The sequence below is a fragment of the Apus apus genome, chromosome 2, assembly GCF_020740795.1.
Source record: "Apus apus isolate bApuApu2 chromosome 2, bApuApu2.pri.cur, whole genome shotgun sequence".
In the NCBI taxonomy this organism is placed as follows: domain Eukaryota; kingdom Metazoa; phylum Chordata; class Aves; order Apodiformes; family Apodidae; genus Apus; species Apus apus.
This window is the reverse complement of record NC_067283.1, coordinates 94,999,242-95,015,895: the sequence shown is the minus strand read 5'-3', so window position 1 is coordinate 95,015,895 and position 16,654 is coordinate 94,999,242. Positions and strand designations below refer to the sequence as shown.

General features: G+C 43.8%; 1 protein-coding gene across 4 annotated transcripts in view; it reads right to left on the bottom strand.

The window, feature by feature from the left end:
• Positions 1-783: 783 nt before the first annotated feature.
• RIPOR2 (RHO family interacting cell polarization regulator 2) overlaps positions 784-16,654 on the bottom strand; it is a 69,561-nt gene continuing 53,690 nt past the window's right edge. Inside the window, exons 14-22 of one of the 4 annotated variants that reach the window (XM_051610103.1) lie at positions 14,726-14,910; positions 12,488-12,656; positions 10,908-11,043; positions 9,869-10,030; positions 8,723-8,881; positions 7,505-7,707; positions 5,928-6,011; positions 3,813-3,903; positions 784-2,423 (exon numbers count right to left, since the gene is read on the bottom strand). In XM_051610103.1, coding sequence (XP_051466063.1) covers positions 2,323-2,423; positions 3,813-3,903; positions 5,928-6,011; positions 7,505-7,707; positions 8,723-8,881; positions 9,869-10,030; positions 10,908-11,043; positions 12,488-12,656; positions 14,726-14,910 — 1,290 coding nt within the window. In that variant the 3' untranslated portion in view covers positions 784-2,322. Of the gene's footprint in view, positions 2,424-3,812; positions 3,904-5,927; positions 6,012-7,504; positions 7,708-8,722; positions 8,882-9,868; positions 10,031-10,907; positions 11,044-12,487; positions 12,657-14,293; positions 14,365-14,725; positions 14,911-14,933; positions 16,610-16,654 lie in introns of those variants that run through there. The other 3 variants (XM_051610104.1, XM_051610105.1, XM_051610106.1) reach the window with 3 other exon arrangements.

The following is a 16,654-nucleotide window of genomic DNA, read 5'->3' as shown; positions in this document are numbered from 1 at the left end:
ATTTGTTTGGTTTCTTAAATGAAGACTGATTTTTTTCTTAAATGTTGTCATGAATAGGGTTAGAACATGATTCTTTGTTTTAGTTTGTTAAAAAGGTGAAATTTGGCCTCTATATGCTGGCTTCAAGCTGGTCAGTCTCAGGTACAATAGAACTAAATTGAGTGTAAGTTTCCACAAAAATTCCTGAGAATTTCCTTACTTTATTGAAAGCAGGATTGGCTTCTACATGGCTTGTATGAGCTTGTATACATGTTTTTAATGGTTATAATAATAGAATCATTTAGGTTGGAAAAGACCTTTTAAGATCAGGTCCAACCATTAACTCCACATGGCCCAGTATACCACTAAACGATGTCCCTGAACACATCTGCATGTCTTCCAAATACCTCCAGGGATGGTAACTCCACCTCGTTGGTGTAGCAAGTCAGCCTTAGGTTAATAAATTTCTCAAAAGGTGAATTTAATCTACAATGAGATGAAAGTAGCTGCAAAGCTCCATGTGGCATGGAACCTGCATATGTGAGCAGCCTTATGCTCTGCAGCTTTGGCTCTCTGCTGGATAGGCAGTTCCCCAGGTCTATACCATAAGCCTGATGTAAAAGGAAAGGAGTGTCTTCTGTCTGAGATGAGTCTGTCTTCACAGAAGGCAAGAAGTGATCAGCTGCAAGTAGGTGGATCTTACTAAGCCACCTGTGGTCCTGGGAGATGACTTCCATGATGTTTGAAGGTTGTATGAGCCTCACAGTGGAGAGGCTGCTGATTGACTATACATATAGACTGGTGTGCTTAGTAATTAAAAAATAATCTTTATTATAACTTAAATGTGATAGGAAATACGGTGAGTACAAATGCCACAAAACAAAGCAAAGAAAAAACAAATTAAAAAAAAAAGCAGAAGTCAGTACAAAAGGACACCTGGGAAGAATTCAGCTCATGGAACAGACATGGTATAAAAACCATAACATGGTTATTTCACCTTCTGCAAAAAGTCTATATCCTTCAGTAAGCAAGTAAGCATTTTGAACTGTACAAAATGTACTTTTTTAATTAAAGGAAGAATATATATATTTATAAATATACATATATGTACATTGTTGTAACATTCACAATAAAAAATGCAAAGCAAAATGACCCCTGCCTGCCAATGTGTTTGGTCAGGAGGCTTTCTTTTGATGTGAATTGTTTGCAATCTTTTCTATGTAGTCTATGCAAATTTGGATACTTTAAGTGACATCTAAATAGCATTTCATGCATAATGAACACAGTCCAGGAACACTCTTCTGTTAAATTCTATTCACCACCTCTGTTAACTTAAGGCTTGTAATCAACAGCTTGAAGCACTTGCTGTCTTTCATCCTTGCAGGGAGGGGGGGATGCATTCACTTCACCCTCTCTTTATGGCTGCCTCCGAGGTCCACTTTAGTTTGTTCTAGTTCTTTATATTGCAATAACTCTATAGAAACTATGATCTGCTAATTAGAGTGTATGAAATCCAATCCTGCCTGCAGCTTCCAGGACCAAATGGCTTTGGGGGTTGGTGCAATTAGCTGTATTCACTCCTTCTCAGAATAAATAAGTGTGCTTTACCTTCTCATTTAGTTTTTGGAAACCTACGTGCTTGTTTGATCCCCCTCACAAATTTCTGGATTAATGATGGCTCGTTGCTGGAGGGCAGGAAAAAGGAAATAAAAGACCAGCGGAGGCATTTAGAATGAGTCACCAAAGTGACACCTCCCAGGGTTTACATCATGCTGTTTGTGGAGGCAAAACTTGAAGAAACTTGCTCTATATTTCATTACTGAGACAAAACTGAAGAAGCCAAGTGGCATTCCCTGCTGCTGGAGTGTTGCTGAGGACTCCTTGGTAGCAGACACAGCTCCAGGTGGAAGAGAGCTTCTTTGCAGTCCTGCTCAGGTTGCCTCCTGCTTGTCCTCATTAGATACAGTATCACATGTCTCAAGCTTTCAGGACAACTTCAAGGAAGTAAATGTAATACTCAATAAAATATATGAAGATGCCAGAGTCTAAAAATCACTGAAGTTTGTTGCCGCTGAATAACTGCAGTTACATTACTTGTTAGAAATCAGTCAATGAAGTATTTTTCTTCAACATCCAGCTGTTCCATCATGAGCTGCAAAGAGGAGCCAATAGGAACTCTTTAAGCTGGATTTTAGAATTCGCTTTTCCTTAAGAAGTCTGCTAATTGCTACATTTTTGGGACATTCTCATAGAATTCGTCAAACTCCCCCTTCTGCTCCCCACACTGAAGTGCAGCTCCATCCCTCTTTAATGAAGGTTACATGTAGGCAGGTTCTTTTCCATCTAAAAAGCTGTGGCAGCTTCAGCTCCACGGCGGCTTCCAGCTTTAACAAATTCCCGAGGAAACTTGTCCAGCTGTTCATATGCCAGTCTCCCATCTTCACCTAAATGCAAAATGTTAAAGCATGATATAACATTGCCTTACAATATTTAAAATGCTGGATTCTCTGCTGTTAGAAAGTACTGATTTGCCAGTAACAACTTCTGAAATTACTTGGAAAAATTAAGCATGCTTTAAATGCTGAAAATATTTATTTATTTATTTTTCTCATGTATGTTGCTGGTTTTATTTAGAGCAAAACAGAAGCTGATGTGGCTTGTGTGATTAGATGACAGGATCTGTACACTTGTCATACTAAATGACCTATGGTGCCTGCCAAGGTCTCAGCTGCAGCTGTGATACACTCCAGGAAGATGATGTTTGTCTGCTTCTACTTTGGTGAATATAAAATTTACCCACTTCTCACTTCCTTGCACTTTAAAGAAGTGACTCCAGCCACATCTTTACTTATATAGCACTGAAAAAGAGGAAGCAGTATGTTTGCCTAATTAAACTATTTGTAGCTGTTAAACCCTTTTCTCTCAGATACTGTCATCTCTAGGTACCTGAGGATAGCATTGAAATTTGCCATTCAGAATCAATATGGTTTCTGTATGTCCCCTGGAAGAATAGCAGTACAATTTCCCAGAGTTTACAAAACTGTCCCTGTACTAGTTGTTTCATAACCCAAGAAATAACATGTCCAGCAGCAAAGTGAATTCTGCTGAGCTGGTGAGTGAAAGAGTACATTTGATGAGTTTGGGTAACTAGTATCACGGATGGAAGCACCCCCATGGAGCAGAAATCCATGCCTAGTCTAAAGGCTGGAAAAATACTATTTTTCTGGGCCATGGAAGTACTGGTGCCCTGAAACTGTGTAGCCACACTTCCAGTCACATAGTGCTATGCAGCTAGATTACAGGTTAATGAACAGGGTATCTGTTGGCTCAAAGACAAATGAGGGTCAATGCACAGTGCCTGAGGTACTGTGTGAAGGAGGACTTGCAGGCCAGGGTCTGTCCAAATAAGATAGCTTAGATTAAATGAACACTTAGCACTGTTAGTGGCACTTGAGAGTGTGATACTGGCACTACAGGGGTGGTAGGAGGGGATCCCCAAGAGGAGGGATTATGGAATGCAGAAGACAGTATGCTGGTCCTGCCTCCTGAAAGCTGCTTGGCTTTCAAATTCATGATGTATTATTTCTGTTGTCACCTCTCCTTTGCTGTTTTTCCTTTTCCACTTCCCCCTTCAGACACACAATTCAATTTCTGTTTTTGGCTCATTTTCATTATTTTAAAAATGAGTGAGTTTTAAGAATATATATTTGCTAACCTGTCCAAGACTCTAGGCAAAGTTTTGTTTCAGTTTAGAGCCTGCGTCTGTATAACTCAGGTGTCTTACATGCTGCTAAGAAAGAAAATCACATACTTCTCTAGAACAGGCAACTCACCAAGTGAGAGCAGGGTTTCAGATGCCACTTTTCTGATCTCTTCATTGTCAGACTGGCAGAGCGTGACCAGCATTTTAATACTCTCAGTAGCCTGGGAAGTGTAAAAAGAACTGCATTAGCATTGTATAGGGCTTTTATTTCACAGCTTTGCATGGAAAATGTGACCAGCCCCTGCACTGCCCTTCCTACTCCAAGGGAAAGGCCTTGGTAGGGACACAAGGAGTGTGGTTTTCCTGCAGGGGGAGCACCTAGGAAAGGGTGGACCCTTTCTAAAGTTTCTACCTCAAGTGTTACTTGCATAAATCTGGCTGACCAGCCACGTCTGCCACTTGTGACTGTAGCTGGGTGATGTGCTATGGGACGAGGCCATAAAAATAACAAGGTATGGATACAGCAGGAAGACAAACCCAAGACAGGCATCAAGGGAATGTTTCACACTAAACCTGGCAAACCTGCTAGCTGTGAGAAGGCTGTTCTTGCCAGCCCAACTGTGTCTACAGGGGCACATTGGCTGGCCAGCCCATGCACCTCCCCACAGGCTCCTCACCAACACCTGAACTCACCAACATTTCCCCATTTTTGCCTCACTTCTGCTATTTTTGGGAGAAAGTCAGGAATAATCCTGTTTTCTGCTACAAAAATATAAGGTCTTTGGGGAGAGCAGCTGGCACAGTGTCTCTGGCAGGCTATTTAATATGACGAGAAGAGAGATGCGTGGAAGGAAAGGTAGTACTGCCCAGAGATGACACATAGAAGAGGCATGGAGCCACAGAATCAGTATTTGTATGAGCCCTGTTGACCTGAGGAGCACACAACTGGTCTATGATGCTCTGAATGACAGCTTAGCTACCAGAGCCATTAAAGCGCCCCATCTTCAATGTAGTTGCTTGTGGGCAAGGGCAAGTCTGCACAGGGTGGTGCATACTGGTGACTACAGCTCAAATGCTTCTAAGTGGTGGGATCACAGCAACGCTGAGCTTGCTGCCATCTACACAACCTCTCAGAGCTTCACAGTGAGGTTGATGTGATTTGATGTGGATGAGACTGCCATGAGGGTAGCTCATCCACAGCCCCCTATCCATTATATCATTCCCATCTCTGAAATAGTACCTTCCAGAAAGGCTTCAGCTTTTTATCTGAGGATCTCAAATGATGATACCTCCTCTCGGTAGGTTTTGTTTCCCCCCAGCAATTGCCTTTCTCACTATTCAAGATGCATTGGAGCTACATTGCTCACATTGAATGTGTCTAGCTCCATTGCCCACCACTGATTTCTAGTCTGCCTTTTCCACAGAGATCAAAAACCCCTCCATGCCCTGCATACAGCAGAGGTATAATGCCCCTCACCGTTTCATCTCCAGGATGCCAGCTAGCATCTAGTTTAAAGGAAAACAGTCTTTTTGTATTTAAACAATATTGGATTATATACTGGATGGTATCAGTTGTAGCTGGGATTAAGTTACATCTTAGAACTATCTTCTCCAGGAGATAGTTATGAGGGATAATTAGTTAGTCCCTGGTGAGTCTGTCTCATGGGATACGTTTTTTGCCTTTACTACTCAGGCTTGGAAGTTGCTGCTTCCCATGGCTCTCTACACCCAAAACAAAACTGTATTTTTCCTTCCTGTTATGGGAGGGAGTGCAGAACTGGTACCAGATACCAGCTGAAGCTCTAGTGCCCAGATGTACCAGTTATTTGTCACAAAATGAGCTGTGACCTGTCTCTCCCTTTCTCTTCTACTGCTGCAACCCACATGCATTACAGCTAATTTTATCCCAGGAAACTATGGGGTTTTCTCCACTCTCATTACTACAGATGAGTAATTTTTTTCTCTGTGACATGGAAGTAAGTCTCCTAAAGTAAATAGGAGAGGGAGGAAAAGATGGTATGCAAAAGATAAACTCTGTAATCATTGCAGAGCGTGGCTGTTTTTGCAATGAAACTTCTCAACTGTTCCCAAACAGCACAGTATCTATAAAAGGATGCAGTGCAGCAATGCAAAACAAAAACCCTACTGCTCCTGCTATTGTAGTTCATATTTTGTTGTTTATACCTATCAGATGACCTTCCTTTAAAGTCAAGCCAAGTACCACAGTGAACTCCTTGTCTCTTACCTTGAGGTATCTTAAAGCCAAGCAAGCTGCTTTCTGCAGCTGAAGGTTGGGCTGGGTTAGTGCTTCACAGTAATAAATCAAGGCCTGAAACCAGACAAAGAAAAGTAGCGATGAAAACGTCTGTGCTTGTGTGGCGCAGAAGGGTGGGGTGTGGAGGCATTGCTGTCCTAGTAAAGGGAGAGGGATTGCAGCCTACCTGCCTGATGGTGAGTGTGTGGGACAGAGATGCACAGCCCTTGCTGCAGGTAACGAGGTGGGAACATTCCCTGCAGCAGATCTGTCCCAGGCCACTAGTTATAGCCTAGTAGTTTCAGGTCAGCTTTTGTTGAGGACAAGTTCACGTTGAAGTGCTAAGCACAACTGGGCACCCTTGAGGACCTTTCTGCATAAATTGCCAGCTTTAAAGGGGCCTTGGAGTCTAAATAGCTCAAGAGCTGACTCTTAAGATGGTCTCTCTAATGCAGAGATATGAAGAATGGGCTGGGATGGACCCCAGGGGGATTGCAAATAGCTATGACAAGGTTAGCATGAGCTGCTAGACCAGTTTACTTCTTGGTCCTAGAAATTAGTAGCTACTGCTGAGCAAACAAAGCCAGCATGAGCAGCAGATCCCAGTGGCAGTCAGCTGAGGAATGAGCCCATCTGCAGCATAAGGCTGCAAAATGCCCTCACACAAGGCACCTTGTGGTCCTCCACACAGGCAGTGAACCAGGTATCAGCTACACATGCCTGCTCCAGGAGAAGTTATGTTTTCCCTGAGATGCTGCCTCAAGGAAGCTGGAGAGTGAGAAGGATGGTATGACATACCAGAAGGATGCAAAAATGAAAGATGAAGTGGGAGGGCAAGCAAAGAGGGAACTGGACCTCCAGTGAAGACCAGCAAAGAGTGAACTCCTATTTCTCCTCCCTTGCTTTCCTTTCACCACTCTTCCAACTGCCCTTTCTTTCACTGTCTCCTGACAGGGAACAAGAAGAATAGCAGGGAAAGGTATGCCATGAAAGGGGAGAAGCCAACCCCTAATTCTTCCTCTTCTCTCTAATTTCTGAGTTTAATCTGGCTCTGCTTATTGCTTTCAGTATCTGTGATAGACTCAAATCTTAGATCTCACAGCTGAGTTGTGTTCACCCAAGGCAGCCCATCCCCTCCAGAAATGGCAGGAGGTGCCACAGATGCCAGCCTCCTTTGGGAAAAAGAATAAAAATCTCAGACCTGCATCTTTGCACGTTGATGATGGTGGGGACTTATTGCCTTGAAACCTCAGACTGAAGCCAAGTCTGAGACAGGCCAGCAGAAATGCTGAAATGTGGAAGACAGCTGGACAGCACAGAACTCAGTAAGTAGTTGTGGAGTTTAGGTTAGTACCTGTTTAGTGTAGTGACAGATAGAAGCAGACTGGTATAAGGACAGAAACAGACCTGGATATTTGGAGATAAATTAGACAGGAAATCCTACTGGATCCATTTAAATCAGGCTTAGAGCAATTATTTTATACACATAGACATTTGAGACACACAGGCAGAAAAAATGTCATGATGATACAGGTCTCTTTTGCAATCAGTGATTTTCTGCCACTTACCTTCTCCCTGAAGTGCCTGTTTTCAGCAGTAGCTGTCAAAAGTGATGCCACAGTCTCACTGACTTCATTTTTATTTTCATTGAGAAGTAAAGCCAAAGCTCTCAAAACTTCTTGCTGTGGTGGAAGGTTATTGGAGTTTATTTTGGCCACGTTTTGCTGCAGTTTTCCATCTTTCACTAACTGCAACACCTGAATCACAGAGGCTAGAAGTGGAAGAGGAAAGTCCTTGTTACTTATTTTGTCCTCTTGATATTTCAGGTTGCTCCCTTCCCCACTAGAAATCCTCAGATTTTCTATACACACAAAGGACATGAAAAATACCCATCTGAGCAATTGCCATGAATCCATATTGCAGTGTGCCTGCATGGGGAACTGTCTGGACTTTATGTTCGGCCAGTTTCTCAGACATTCTTCCAAAGCATGAGATGAGTAGCTGAGCTATGTGTGATGCTGCAGCACTTGTGCCTACCCAGAGCTAAGGGCCTTTCTGTCAAATTTTCACTCTCTGTTGGAAGATGTAAACTGAAACCAAATATTGTCAGTGTACTGACTTCCAGAGCATCTTTGTGAGAGCTTTTCCAAGGTAGACTGATGTATGCCACCAAGAGCCAGCTGAAATGTCTTTTTCCTTCCAGGTTTTTTGAGCAAAAACTACCCAGTACGGCCAAATAAAAGTGAAAACTAGGCAAGGATCCTCAAACTCCCTCTAAAATAGAGGAGAAGAAAACTCAGCTTGCCAAGGACTGCAGTCTAGCATGCTCTGTGGAGTATCTGCTTCTTTTTTTAGCTCTTGGTGACAGAGCTTGGTCAAACACTGAATTGCTGTGATCCCTTAGCTCCTGAAAAGAGCTCAGCACTTCAGAAGGTCTCTCCATAATGGATGGTGAAAGACCAGAATGTCATCCAAGCTGCAGGCACAGAAAACTTCGCAGACCCTGGGCCCAGCCCACCACCACCAGCCACTTCCTAAAAGCTAATTCTTTCAACATATTTTTTTCCCATTAATATATGGAAATAGAAATGATCAAGGGTCTATCAGCATCAGCTCCTTTCCCTTGATATGTACAACTATTCAAGCGTGTTCAGACTTAGTATCCAAGGCAGTTGTCTCCTTTTGCCCCTTATTTTGTAAAATTAGCCTCAGGGCTGAACTGCTTTGTGCTGAGCTCAGGACACAGACGTACCCACCCATTAGCCACCAGAATTTGTATACCCTACCTTCTTTTGCGAGCTGCAGCAAATAGCTTCCAAGGTCATTGACACTGTGGCTGGCAAAATAGTTGTAATACTGAAAGACGGTGATGATCTCTGAGGACATGCTGGAGTAGAGGACAGGCTCTGTCCGGTCCAGGATCTGAGACACCAGGATCCTAAAGACTACAAACAGCCACGGAAAAAGGGATGTGTTAGTGAGAGCAAAAGCTACTGGAAAAATCCTGCAGTTCACTTCAAAGCCCCAAAGAGAGAACCATATTTGCAAAGCCAGATACTTTCCAAAGTTCTTTTCACCTCAATTGTAATTAGGTAAGAAGCTAGACAGACCTTCTCCCTGTCTAGCTGTCATCACCAGAGGTTATCTTTGTAAGGATGAACCTCTGCCAGTTTCCAGACAGCTAGTGCAGCTTCCTATCCAATACAGCATCCTTTCTACCCAAATAGTATTCTGAAGTGCTAACACATATCCACAGGCACTGCCAGTTACATCTCTGCAATGCCACTGAGGTAGGGGAGATGCACACAAAAGTAGGATTTGCCTTTGCTTGTTTTTACATTCCTGGATGAGCATGTGGTGTGCAGAAAGCTAGTTTGAGGCACTGTCTCTGAGAGCTGTAGCACGGAACAGGAAGGAAACCACTGCCCTGGATAGGCGACTGCAATGCAGGTGCCCACATCTGAGCAAGTCAACCTACTCCTCCATTCTAGACCAGGGAGAGCTAGTCATTGTGGTACATCTTACTCCAAATAGGAACATATATTCCGATAGACTCACTTGGATGCATATTAATTCCATCCCAGTGAACTGTAATGGGACATGGACATTATACAGACACATAAAATTCATGGAGAGGATTCCTACTTCACTGAATCACTTACAAAGTTGTATTTGGGAATAGACTTTCCAATTAGCTCACCTTTAAACAGTATTTTCTGCTGACCTCACCTTTTTCTCCTATTCTGACCTGACTATTTTGGGCCAAAACTTTTTCAAGAGTTCTAGCATTAGTTTTCAAATGAGATCTTGGAGCTGTGGCAAAACACACCTTGTGGGGGTTGGAAAACATAGCAATGAAGGTTCAGTGACACTCAGTACACAGCTCTTCTCCATCTTGATGACCAACACATTTTTTTTTCAGCAGCTCATACCTGTTTCTGCAAGTCCTGGACACTCCTCATTCACAGTGGCAGCAAAATTGATATCCAACTGCTTCATCATCTTATCTGCAGATGTGTGATATACTCCTGAAGGGCCTGTACACTTCATCCAGAATGCCAGCAGTGACAGCTTCTTGTGGAACTCTGGAATTGCTGGTGGAGGAGACAAAATGAACAATGAAACTAAGCCATGCTGGAAGCACTGACTTCCAGAAGAGAAAAGATGGTAAGAGTGGAGGAAATCTCACCCCAGCCCACTGATGGACTGTTACTGTTTGGTAGATTGCCCTGTGCCATTACCTTCACAGAGCATGAAGGTGTGCTCACCCCAAATTTGTTATGTGTTTTTTTCCATTTCCCACGTTAAGATGTGAGAAAATTTACTCCTGATCCAGTTCTGGGCAATGATGTCTCATCCTTTTACACATCATGAAATACTAGGAGAATACTAGAAATGGTCTGCACAAGACTGGTCCCTGTCCTAGCACTCCTCTGTGCCCTTGGTAAGTCAATCAGTTTGGCCTCAGTTTTCTGGTAAGAGTGTTCACAAGGGTGAACGACAGTTTGTCAAACTCTTCTGGGATATTAAAATAGATGCAAACCCAAGAAAAATAATTAAATATTTATCCACAGAAAATTCTCCATAGAGATTACTAAAAATAAACCAGATAAAATGTTTAAAGGGCTGTATTATGCCTCTGACAGTATAAGGTAGATCCTGCCTTTTCCCAGGATTGAGAGGTGGCAGCATCTCCACATCACCATGGCAATGACCTCTGTCCATCTTGTGCTTGTCAAGCAGGCTAAGAAGTCTGTTCTCACTTGCTTATTTCTGGATATTAGTGCTGAAGATTAAATAAGGCCCCTGACCTGCTGTGGTGACTGCTACATCGGCTGGTAACTGCAACTCAGCCCTCACTACAGTGGCAGCTCCTGCAGTGATGGTGAGCTCTCCACAGGGATTATTTCAGCAGGCACATGTGCCCAAACAAACCCTTTTTGGAAGGAAACCCCCTAACTTGTCTCTTACCATCAGTAAGGGAGGTGATGTTTCCCAAGTTCTCAGTGCTGATCTCTGCAATGTTCTCCATCACGAGGATCTGCCTGGACAGCTTATCCAGGAGGTCTTTTGCCACAAATGGTGTTTTACTGGATAAAACAATTTGCTGGTGAAGACAAACGGAAGGGAAGAAAAGGAGTCATTGAACCAGAAAAAAAACCTCAGAAGACAAAGAAAACCTCCAAAACAACTGGCACCTGAAGAAATGCAATGGCAAATTAATTGCTTGGGACACTGAGATCTCCTTAACTTGAAAAGCTTTTTGTCTCTGTGATATTTTGTGGTCCTGGTTGATACATATTTTTGCTTTTATCTTTAAAATCTGCACCCAGATCCAGGCACTCCAGTAACCAAGCAGCCATTTGCATAAGTAATTTCTGATTTATACACACTGTGAAGCTAAAAGAATCTATCATCATAAGCCTTAAAGCCAGGAAAGAATTTTAGTCTGACTTTCGCATGACACAGGCCATGGAGTTTTAGGACACAGCCGCCTGGCAGCAGACCACAGGTCACCCTTTCTCCATTCTGTTTCAGCTCTGATCAACTACCTAGATGCCTGTAACAATTTGGTTCCTACTGCTCCCTGCTGCTGACATCCACAATTTCTTCAGCAGTCCATGTAGATATTGTTCATATCAAATCTGCTCAGTGTGTGGACAGAATTCAAGCTTGACTCCTCCAACTGCGTATTTACTGTGTACTCTTATATTTCAGCCAAAAACTATCTTTTTTTTTTTCATCCTTGTGAGTCAGCAGAGTGTCCAGCTTGGCACTCAGGGTGCTGGAATCAGGGTGGTTCTGCATTGCTTCAGTGGGCCTTTGGGAAAATAAAGCTAATTGTATCTAAGATGGAAGAGCCAAATAATTGTAAAGAGGATGTTGCAATACATTTTCATTTGTCAGGAAAACCGATGCCCTTGTTTGCTTGTGGTTTAAAATCACATTTGCTGTGCTTGAGCTCTATAAAAAACCCTCTAAATTTTTATGCTAGATAGTTGTGAGCACAAACAGACAATTTCAACGTCCCAGAGGGGCTGTCAGGTGCTGCCTTCACTGTGTCTCTTGCAGAAAATCTCTCCACCCCCCATGCAGAAATTAATCCTCTTGAACACTGCAGCCTCAGCAGGGGCTCGGTTAAACAGTGGGGCCATGGGCTTCTGTTTTACCTCTGGAGAGATGGGCTGCCTTAACCGGGGACTGATTTCACTGAGGACCTCACAGCTAAGACAGCAAAGGTTTCTAACTCAGAAGGGGGGCTGCCCCTGTCATGTGCTGCTCTGCCTGTCAGCCTTGCTGAATGGCACCTGCAAAACGCCCTGTAGTTTGCATATCAGGTCTGCTCTGAAATGGGCCAGGATGGACACGATGGAGGCTTTTCTGGTGTCACCTTCACCCCAGCATGGTGTCTGTCCCAGCCCTGCTCTCCCGCTGCCTCCCTCAGGCAGTGCTGACTTTGCTGGCCTCCTGGTACCCCACACTCCCCGGCACACCAATGCCTTGCAGGAAACAATTTGAAATATATGTCCCAACTGAGCTGGGCCCGGTACCTGAACGAGCTGCGTGCAATACTGCAAGTGCTTAACTATGGTGATATCGAGGCTGTCGTTCCCTGTGGTGAGGGGCAGAGGGCTGCCGGCCACACTGGTGCCCACGCCCGTGTCCTCCGTGAGAGCTTCGCTCAGGTGGCCTCTGGCTTCTGGGTGCTCTGTCCTGTAACTGGGGAGGGATGAGGCAGGGAGGTCAGTGCAGGGCCAACCACCAGCATGGCACACACACACACACACACACACACACACACACACACACACGCTCACGCAGGGCAACAAGCAGCGAGCACGGCAGAAGAGCTGAAAGCAGCCAGAAACTTGGCGATGAACACATCATATCGCAACGGAGCAGTGCTGCCCTGGCCAGGCACAGAGAGGCTGTACCCACTGCCCGGTTTGCCTGGAGCAATGCCATGCCCCCATCAGCAGGTCTTTTTAGCCCCCAGTTACTGTCACTTGGTGGTGACAGTGTTTTTCCCATCTTCCCAGTCGCTCTGGGTTAAGCACCATTACAACTTGTGCCACCCCAAGCACCAAGCTGCTAAGAACAGCTCTGTGCTTTTCAATGCCCTCCTGCTGCTCAATTTAATGCAGAAGGAAAGGAAACCCACTGCTGGAGTAAGAGACATGATGTTTTCATACGCTGTTTTAGGCACAATGTGTACAGCGTACTTTGCCAACCATTTCTGAAAGAGCATAAAGCTAGTCTCACTGTGTTTTAAATCATTATTTCCAACATTGACTTCTTGTCCAAAAGGTCCTCCCTGTGTTTAAATGCAAAACCTGAGGTCAGGCCCCAGAGGGCAAGTGTATTTGGCTGCAAATCCAGAAGTTTCAACACTTGCCATCTTTACACTGAGTCACACACTTACACATCTAAAAATGGAAGCGGGAATCTACACTGTTCAGGGTTGAGCCAGAGGGGAAAAAATGGAATTGTAACTAACTTCTACTTCAACTTAAAAGCATAATAGAACAATAGCATCATAGAATGGTTTGGGTTGGAAGGGATTTTAAAGATCATCTAGTTCCAACCCCCCTGCATGGGCAGGGACACCTCCCACTAGACCAGGTTGCTTAAAGCCCCATCCAACCTGGCCTTGAACACTTTGAGGGATGAGGCATCCACAACCTCCCTGGGCAACCTGTGCCAGTCCTCACACTAAGGAATGTCGTCCTATATTAAAGATTTTATATAAAAAGATTTTACCTGATTTCTAAGTTAGCCTATAACTAACTTAATTTTTGCTGCTTAAATTTAATTTATGCTCAAGTGCCTGGTTAAAGCCAGATCCTTAACTTTTACAGAGACTGAACTGAGCTCAGAGTACCAGGTTAGCAAGTAACACATTCTTCCGAATTCTTCTTCCCACCAAGTTTTATTCTGGAAAGAGAATATGCAGTGAGATGATGGGAAGTGAATGGTGGCTCCTTGTTTGTATTCAAAATTGTTTTAAACAGGCCACAATCAGCAGTAAGAAGTATAGCTCCCTGGCTGGAAAGCATGGAGTCCTAAGGAACCATGTTCTTTTCTTTGTTCCCAGCACTTACGTGCCTGCTGGGCATCATGTCAGCTCTGACGATGCAAACATGCCTTTAGGATGTAATGATTGAAACACAGCATCTTAAGGTCACACAACAATGGCAGACCACAGCACAAACACACAGCTTTTTTTTTTTTTTGCTTTTTTGCTTATTTTTTTTTTCCCTCTCAGAAAGACCAAAAGTGATGAAAGAAGTGCAGGTAACACGCAGGGCCATGAACGGAGTACCAATCATCACTCTTACATTCCAAAGGAAACCTACACCATGCTGCTTAAATCTGGCCCTGTGTTACTGTTACTGACAAGCTTAATCCACTGCAAAGACTCATTCGGCTAGAGAGAAAAGACAAAGGGAGGGGGGGAAAAACCACAGAGGAATTAGTAATTACATTCAAGGAAAGCCAGGTCCAAACCTATGTCAAGGAAGAGTCTCTGCCAGTATTGATGTCAGCATAATTTAATTTACCCTTCTCCTTTGGAGGACAGATTATGTATATTTGAACAGGAAAAAGAAATTATCCTGGAAGCTAAAGATTTTATATGCAGCAGCCATGGGGAACCCTCTGACCTCATAAAGTCATCAAGGATTAGTCATTCTTCCTTGAACAACGTGTGCACCAGGGTCCCCTGTTCGTGACAAAGAGCTAGGGTATCAGTTTGGCGAAAGCACAGCTGGCAGTTACTGCAAACTTACCTATTCTTCTCAATCTCAGTATCTGAAAACACTGAGTCTGCACCTCCTCCACCATTACAAACCTCCACACCACCACCATCCTCATCATCAAAGTCAGAGGTGTTCAGGAAATCAAAGCTTTCTAAAGCACTTTCAACTGTTAGACTTAAACTGGAGGACCTGCTTCGGCTGACTGCTGGCTTGCACTGCAAAGGCAGAACAAACCAATGAAAACCCCAGATATTAGCTACTACTGAAAGAAAGAAAAAAAAAAAAAGGATAAAGCTTAAAACTTTCAAATTCTTAAATTTTATTTTTGAAACTTCATTTTATTGGCTGTTTCATTTCAAACCTTCATATTCATAGCATATACAATCAAAGCCTGAGAACTGGAAAAACCCTTCCCTTCCTCCTCCCTTCCCCATGCTACTCCCTCTCTTCCCCAAAGCAAAACCCTCAAAGGCAAAATTTGATTGTTTTAGAGAAATGAGAAGCACATCTTGAATCCAAGTGATGCAGCCTTCGGTATCCTCCAAGAGAAAGATGGCAATTAATGCACTGGAAGCAGAAAGGGAAAGGCATGTTCCGTAACTACAGAAGCCCATTTATGTATATCCAATGGCACTATTGGATTTATTCCAGATATAACTTCAACAGACCTTAGTCAGGAATGAATTTCGTTCTGTATCTGCAGATTTATTCATGGGATGAGAGGGCTTTTGTGGCCTTTAAAGCCACATGGCTTATCAAGGAAAAGCCAGACATTCCTATGTGACAGAGCAAGGCAGTATTGTAACTTGTAAATTAACAGTGCTAGAGAGCGGAGAAGCCATCCTGTCTCACTGCTGGGAAGAAATGCAACTGAAGCCCTGCCTATTGCTGTAGGAAGTACCAAAGGCCCTGGTCCCATGAGGCAATTTGTCCAGATATGCCCACAATGTTGCTTCCAGGGTCACCTTGCAGAATTAGATGTAACTTGAGGGATCATCTCTGCAGGTTTGTCCAATGACTTCAACACCTTTAGCACTACATCATTATTTGACTAGAAACAGGCAGGAGCCACTGGTGCTGTTCCACAAGCAACATCTTCCAGTCCCAGACAGAAGCCAGGACTTCGTCTCAGTTTGGTGAAAGAGATGTGTTAGCCTCCATGTTCAGATGCAGCACCAGCTCCTCTAGAGCTGAGGAGGTTTGGAGTTTTGTTTCCAATTCATTTGCACACAGTCTTAATGCTGTAATTGTCATATGTTAGTGCTTACGATGCTCGACACCTCGAACTGACTATACAGTCATTAGCTGATCAAACATCTTCCCAACATCTCTCTGACACAGATGAGTGGGTGCTGTATCCCACTTCCTCTGCAGCTGTGATGCTTTTAGCTACAATTTCCTTCAGGGCCGGCACTGCAGCTTCTTCAGGCAAAAGCAAACTGCAACATGTGGGTTTCTCCTCAACTCTGCTCATCTGCTATGGCCAAGAGAGCCTTTCTTCTGCCACAGCTGGATTCCAGCTCAACCTTCTTGCATGGGGAGTCCAGCATGGCTGCTGGTGATGCTGAGTGTGTTGGTCTGCAAGCTGATTATCCAGACATAAAGCAGCTCTGGAAAAGGCACCCTTCTCCAGCGTGCAGGAATCCTGTCTGCACATGTCCATCCTCTCTCTTCCCCCTCATCCCATCTCTGTCCCCTTGTAACTTCTGATAAAAGGAGCATAAATAAACAGTCTGAATTGTCCGCCTGCTGTTTGGATAGTTGACCTCTTCGCACAAGCTGCAGAGCAGCCACAAAGTTAAAAAATTAGTAGCAATGGTAGCTTTGCCTGCTTGAACCTCCTTGGGAAATAGTGCAAGAAACAGAGGCTGTAGGCTGTCAAAAAAGCACTTAACTTGGAAAAGTACCATGCAGCTGCAAACAGCAATGGAAACAAAGATGTTAACAAAGTTTATTTGT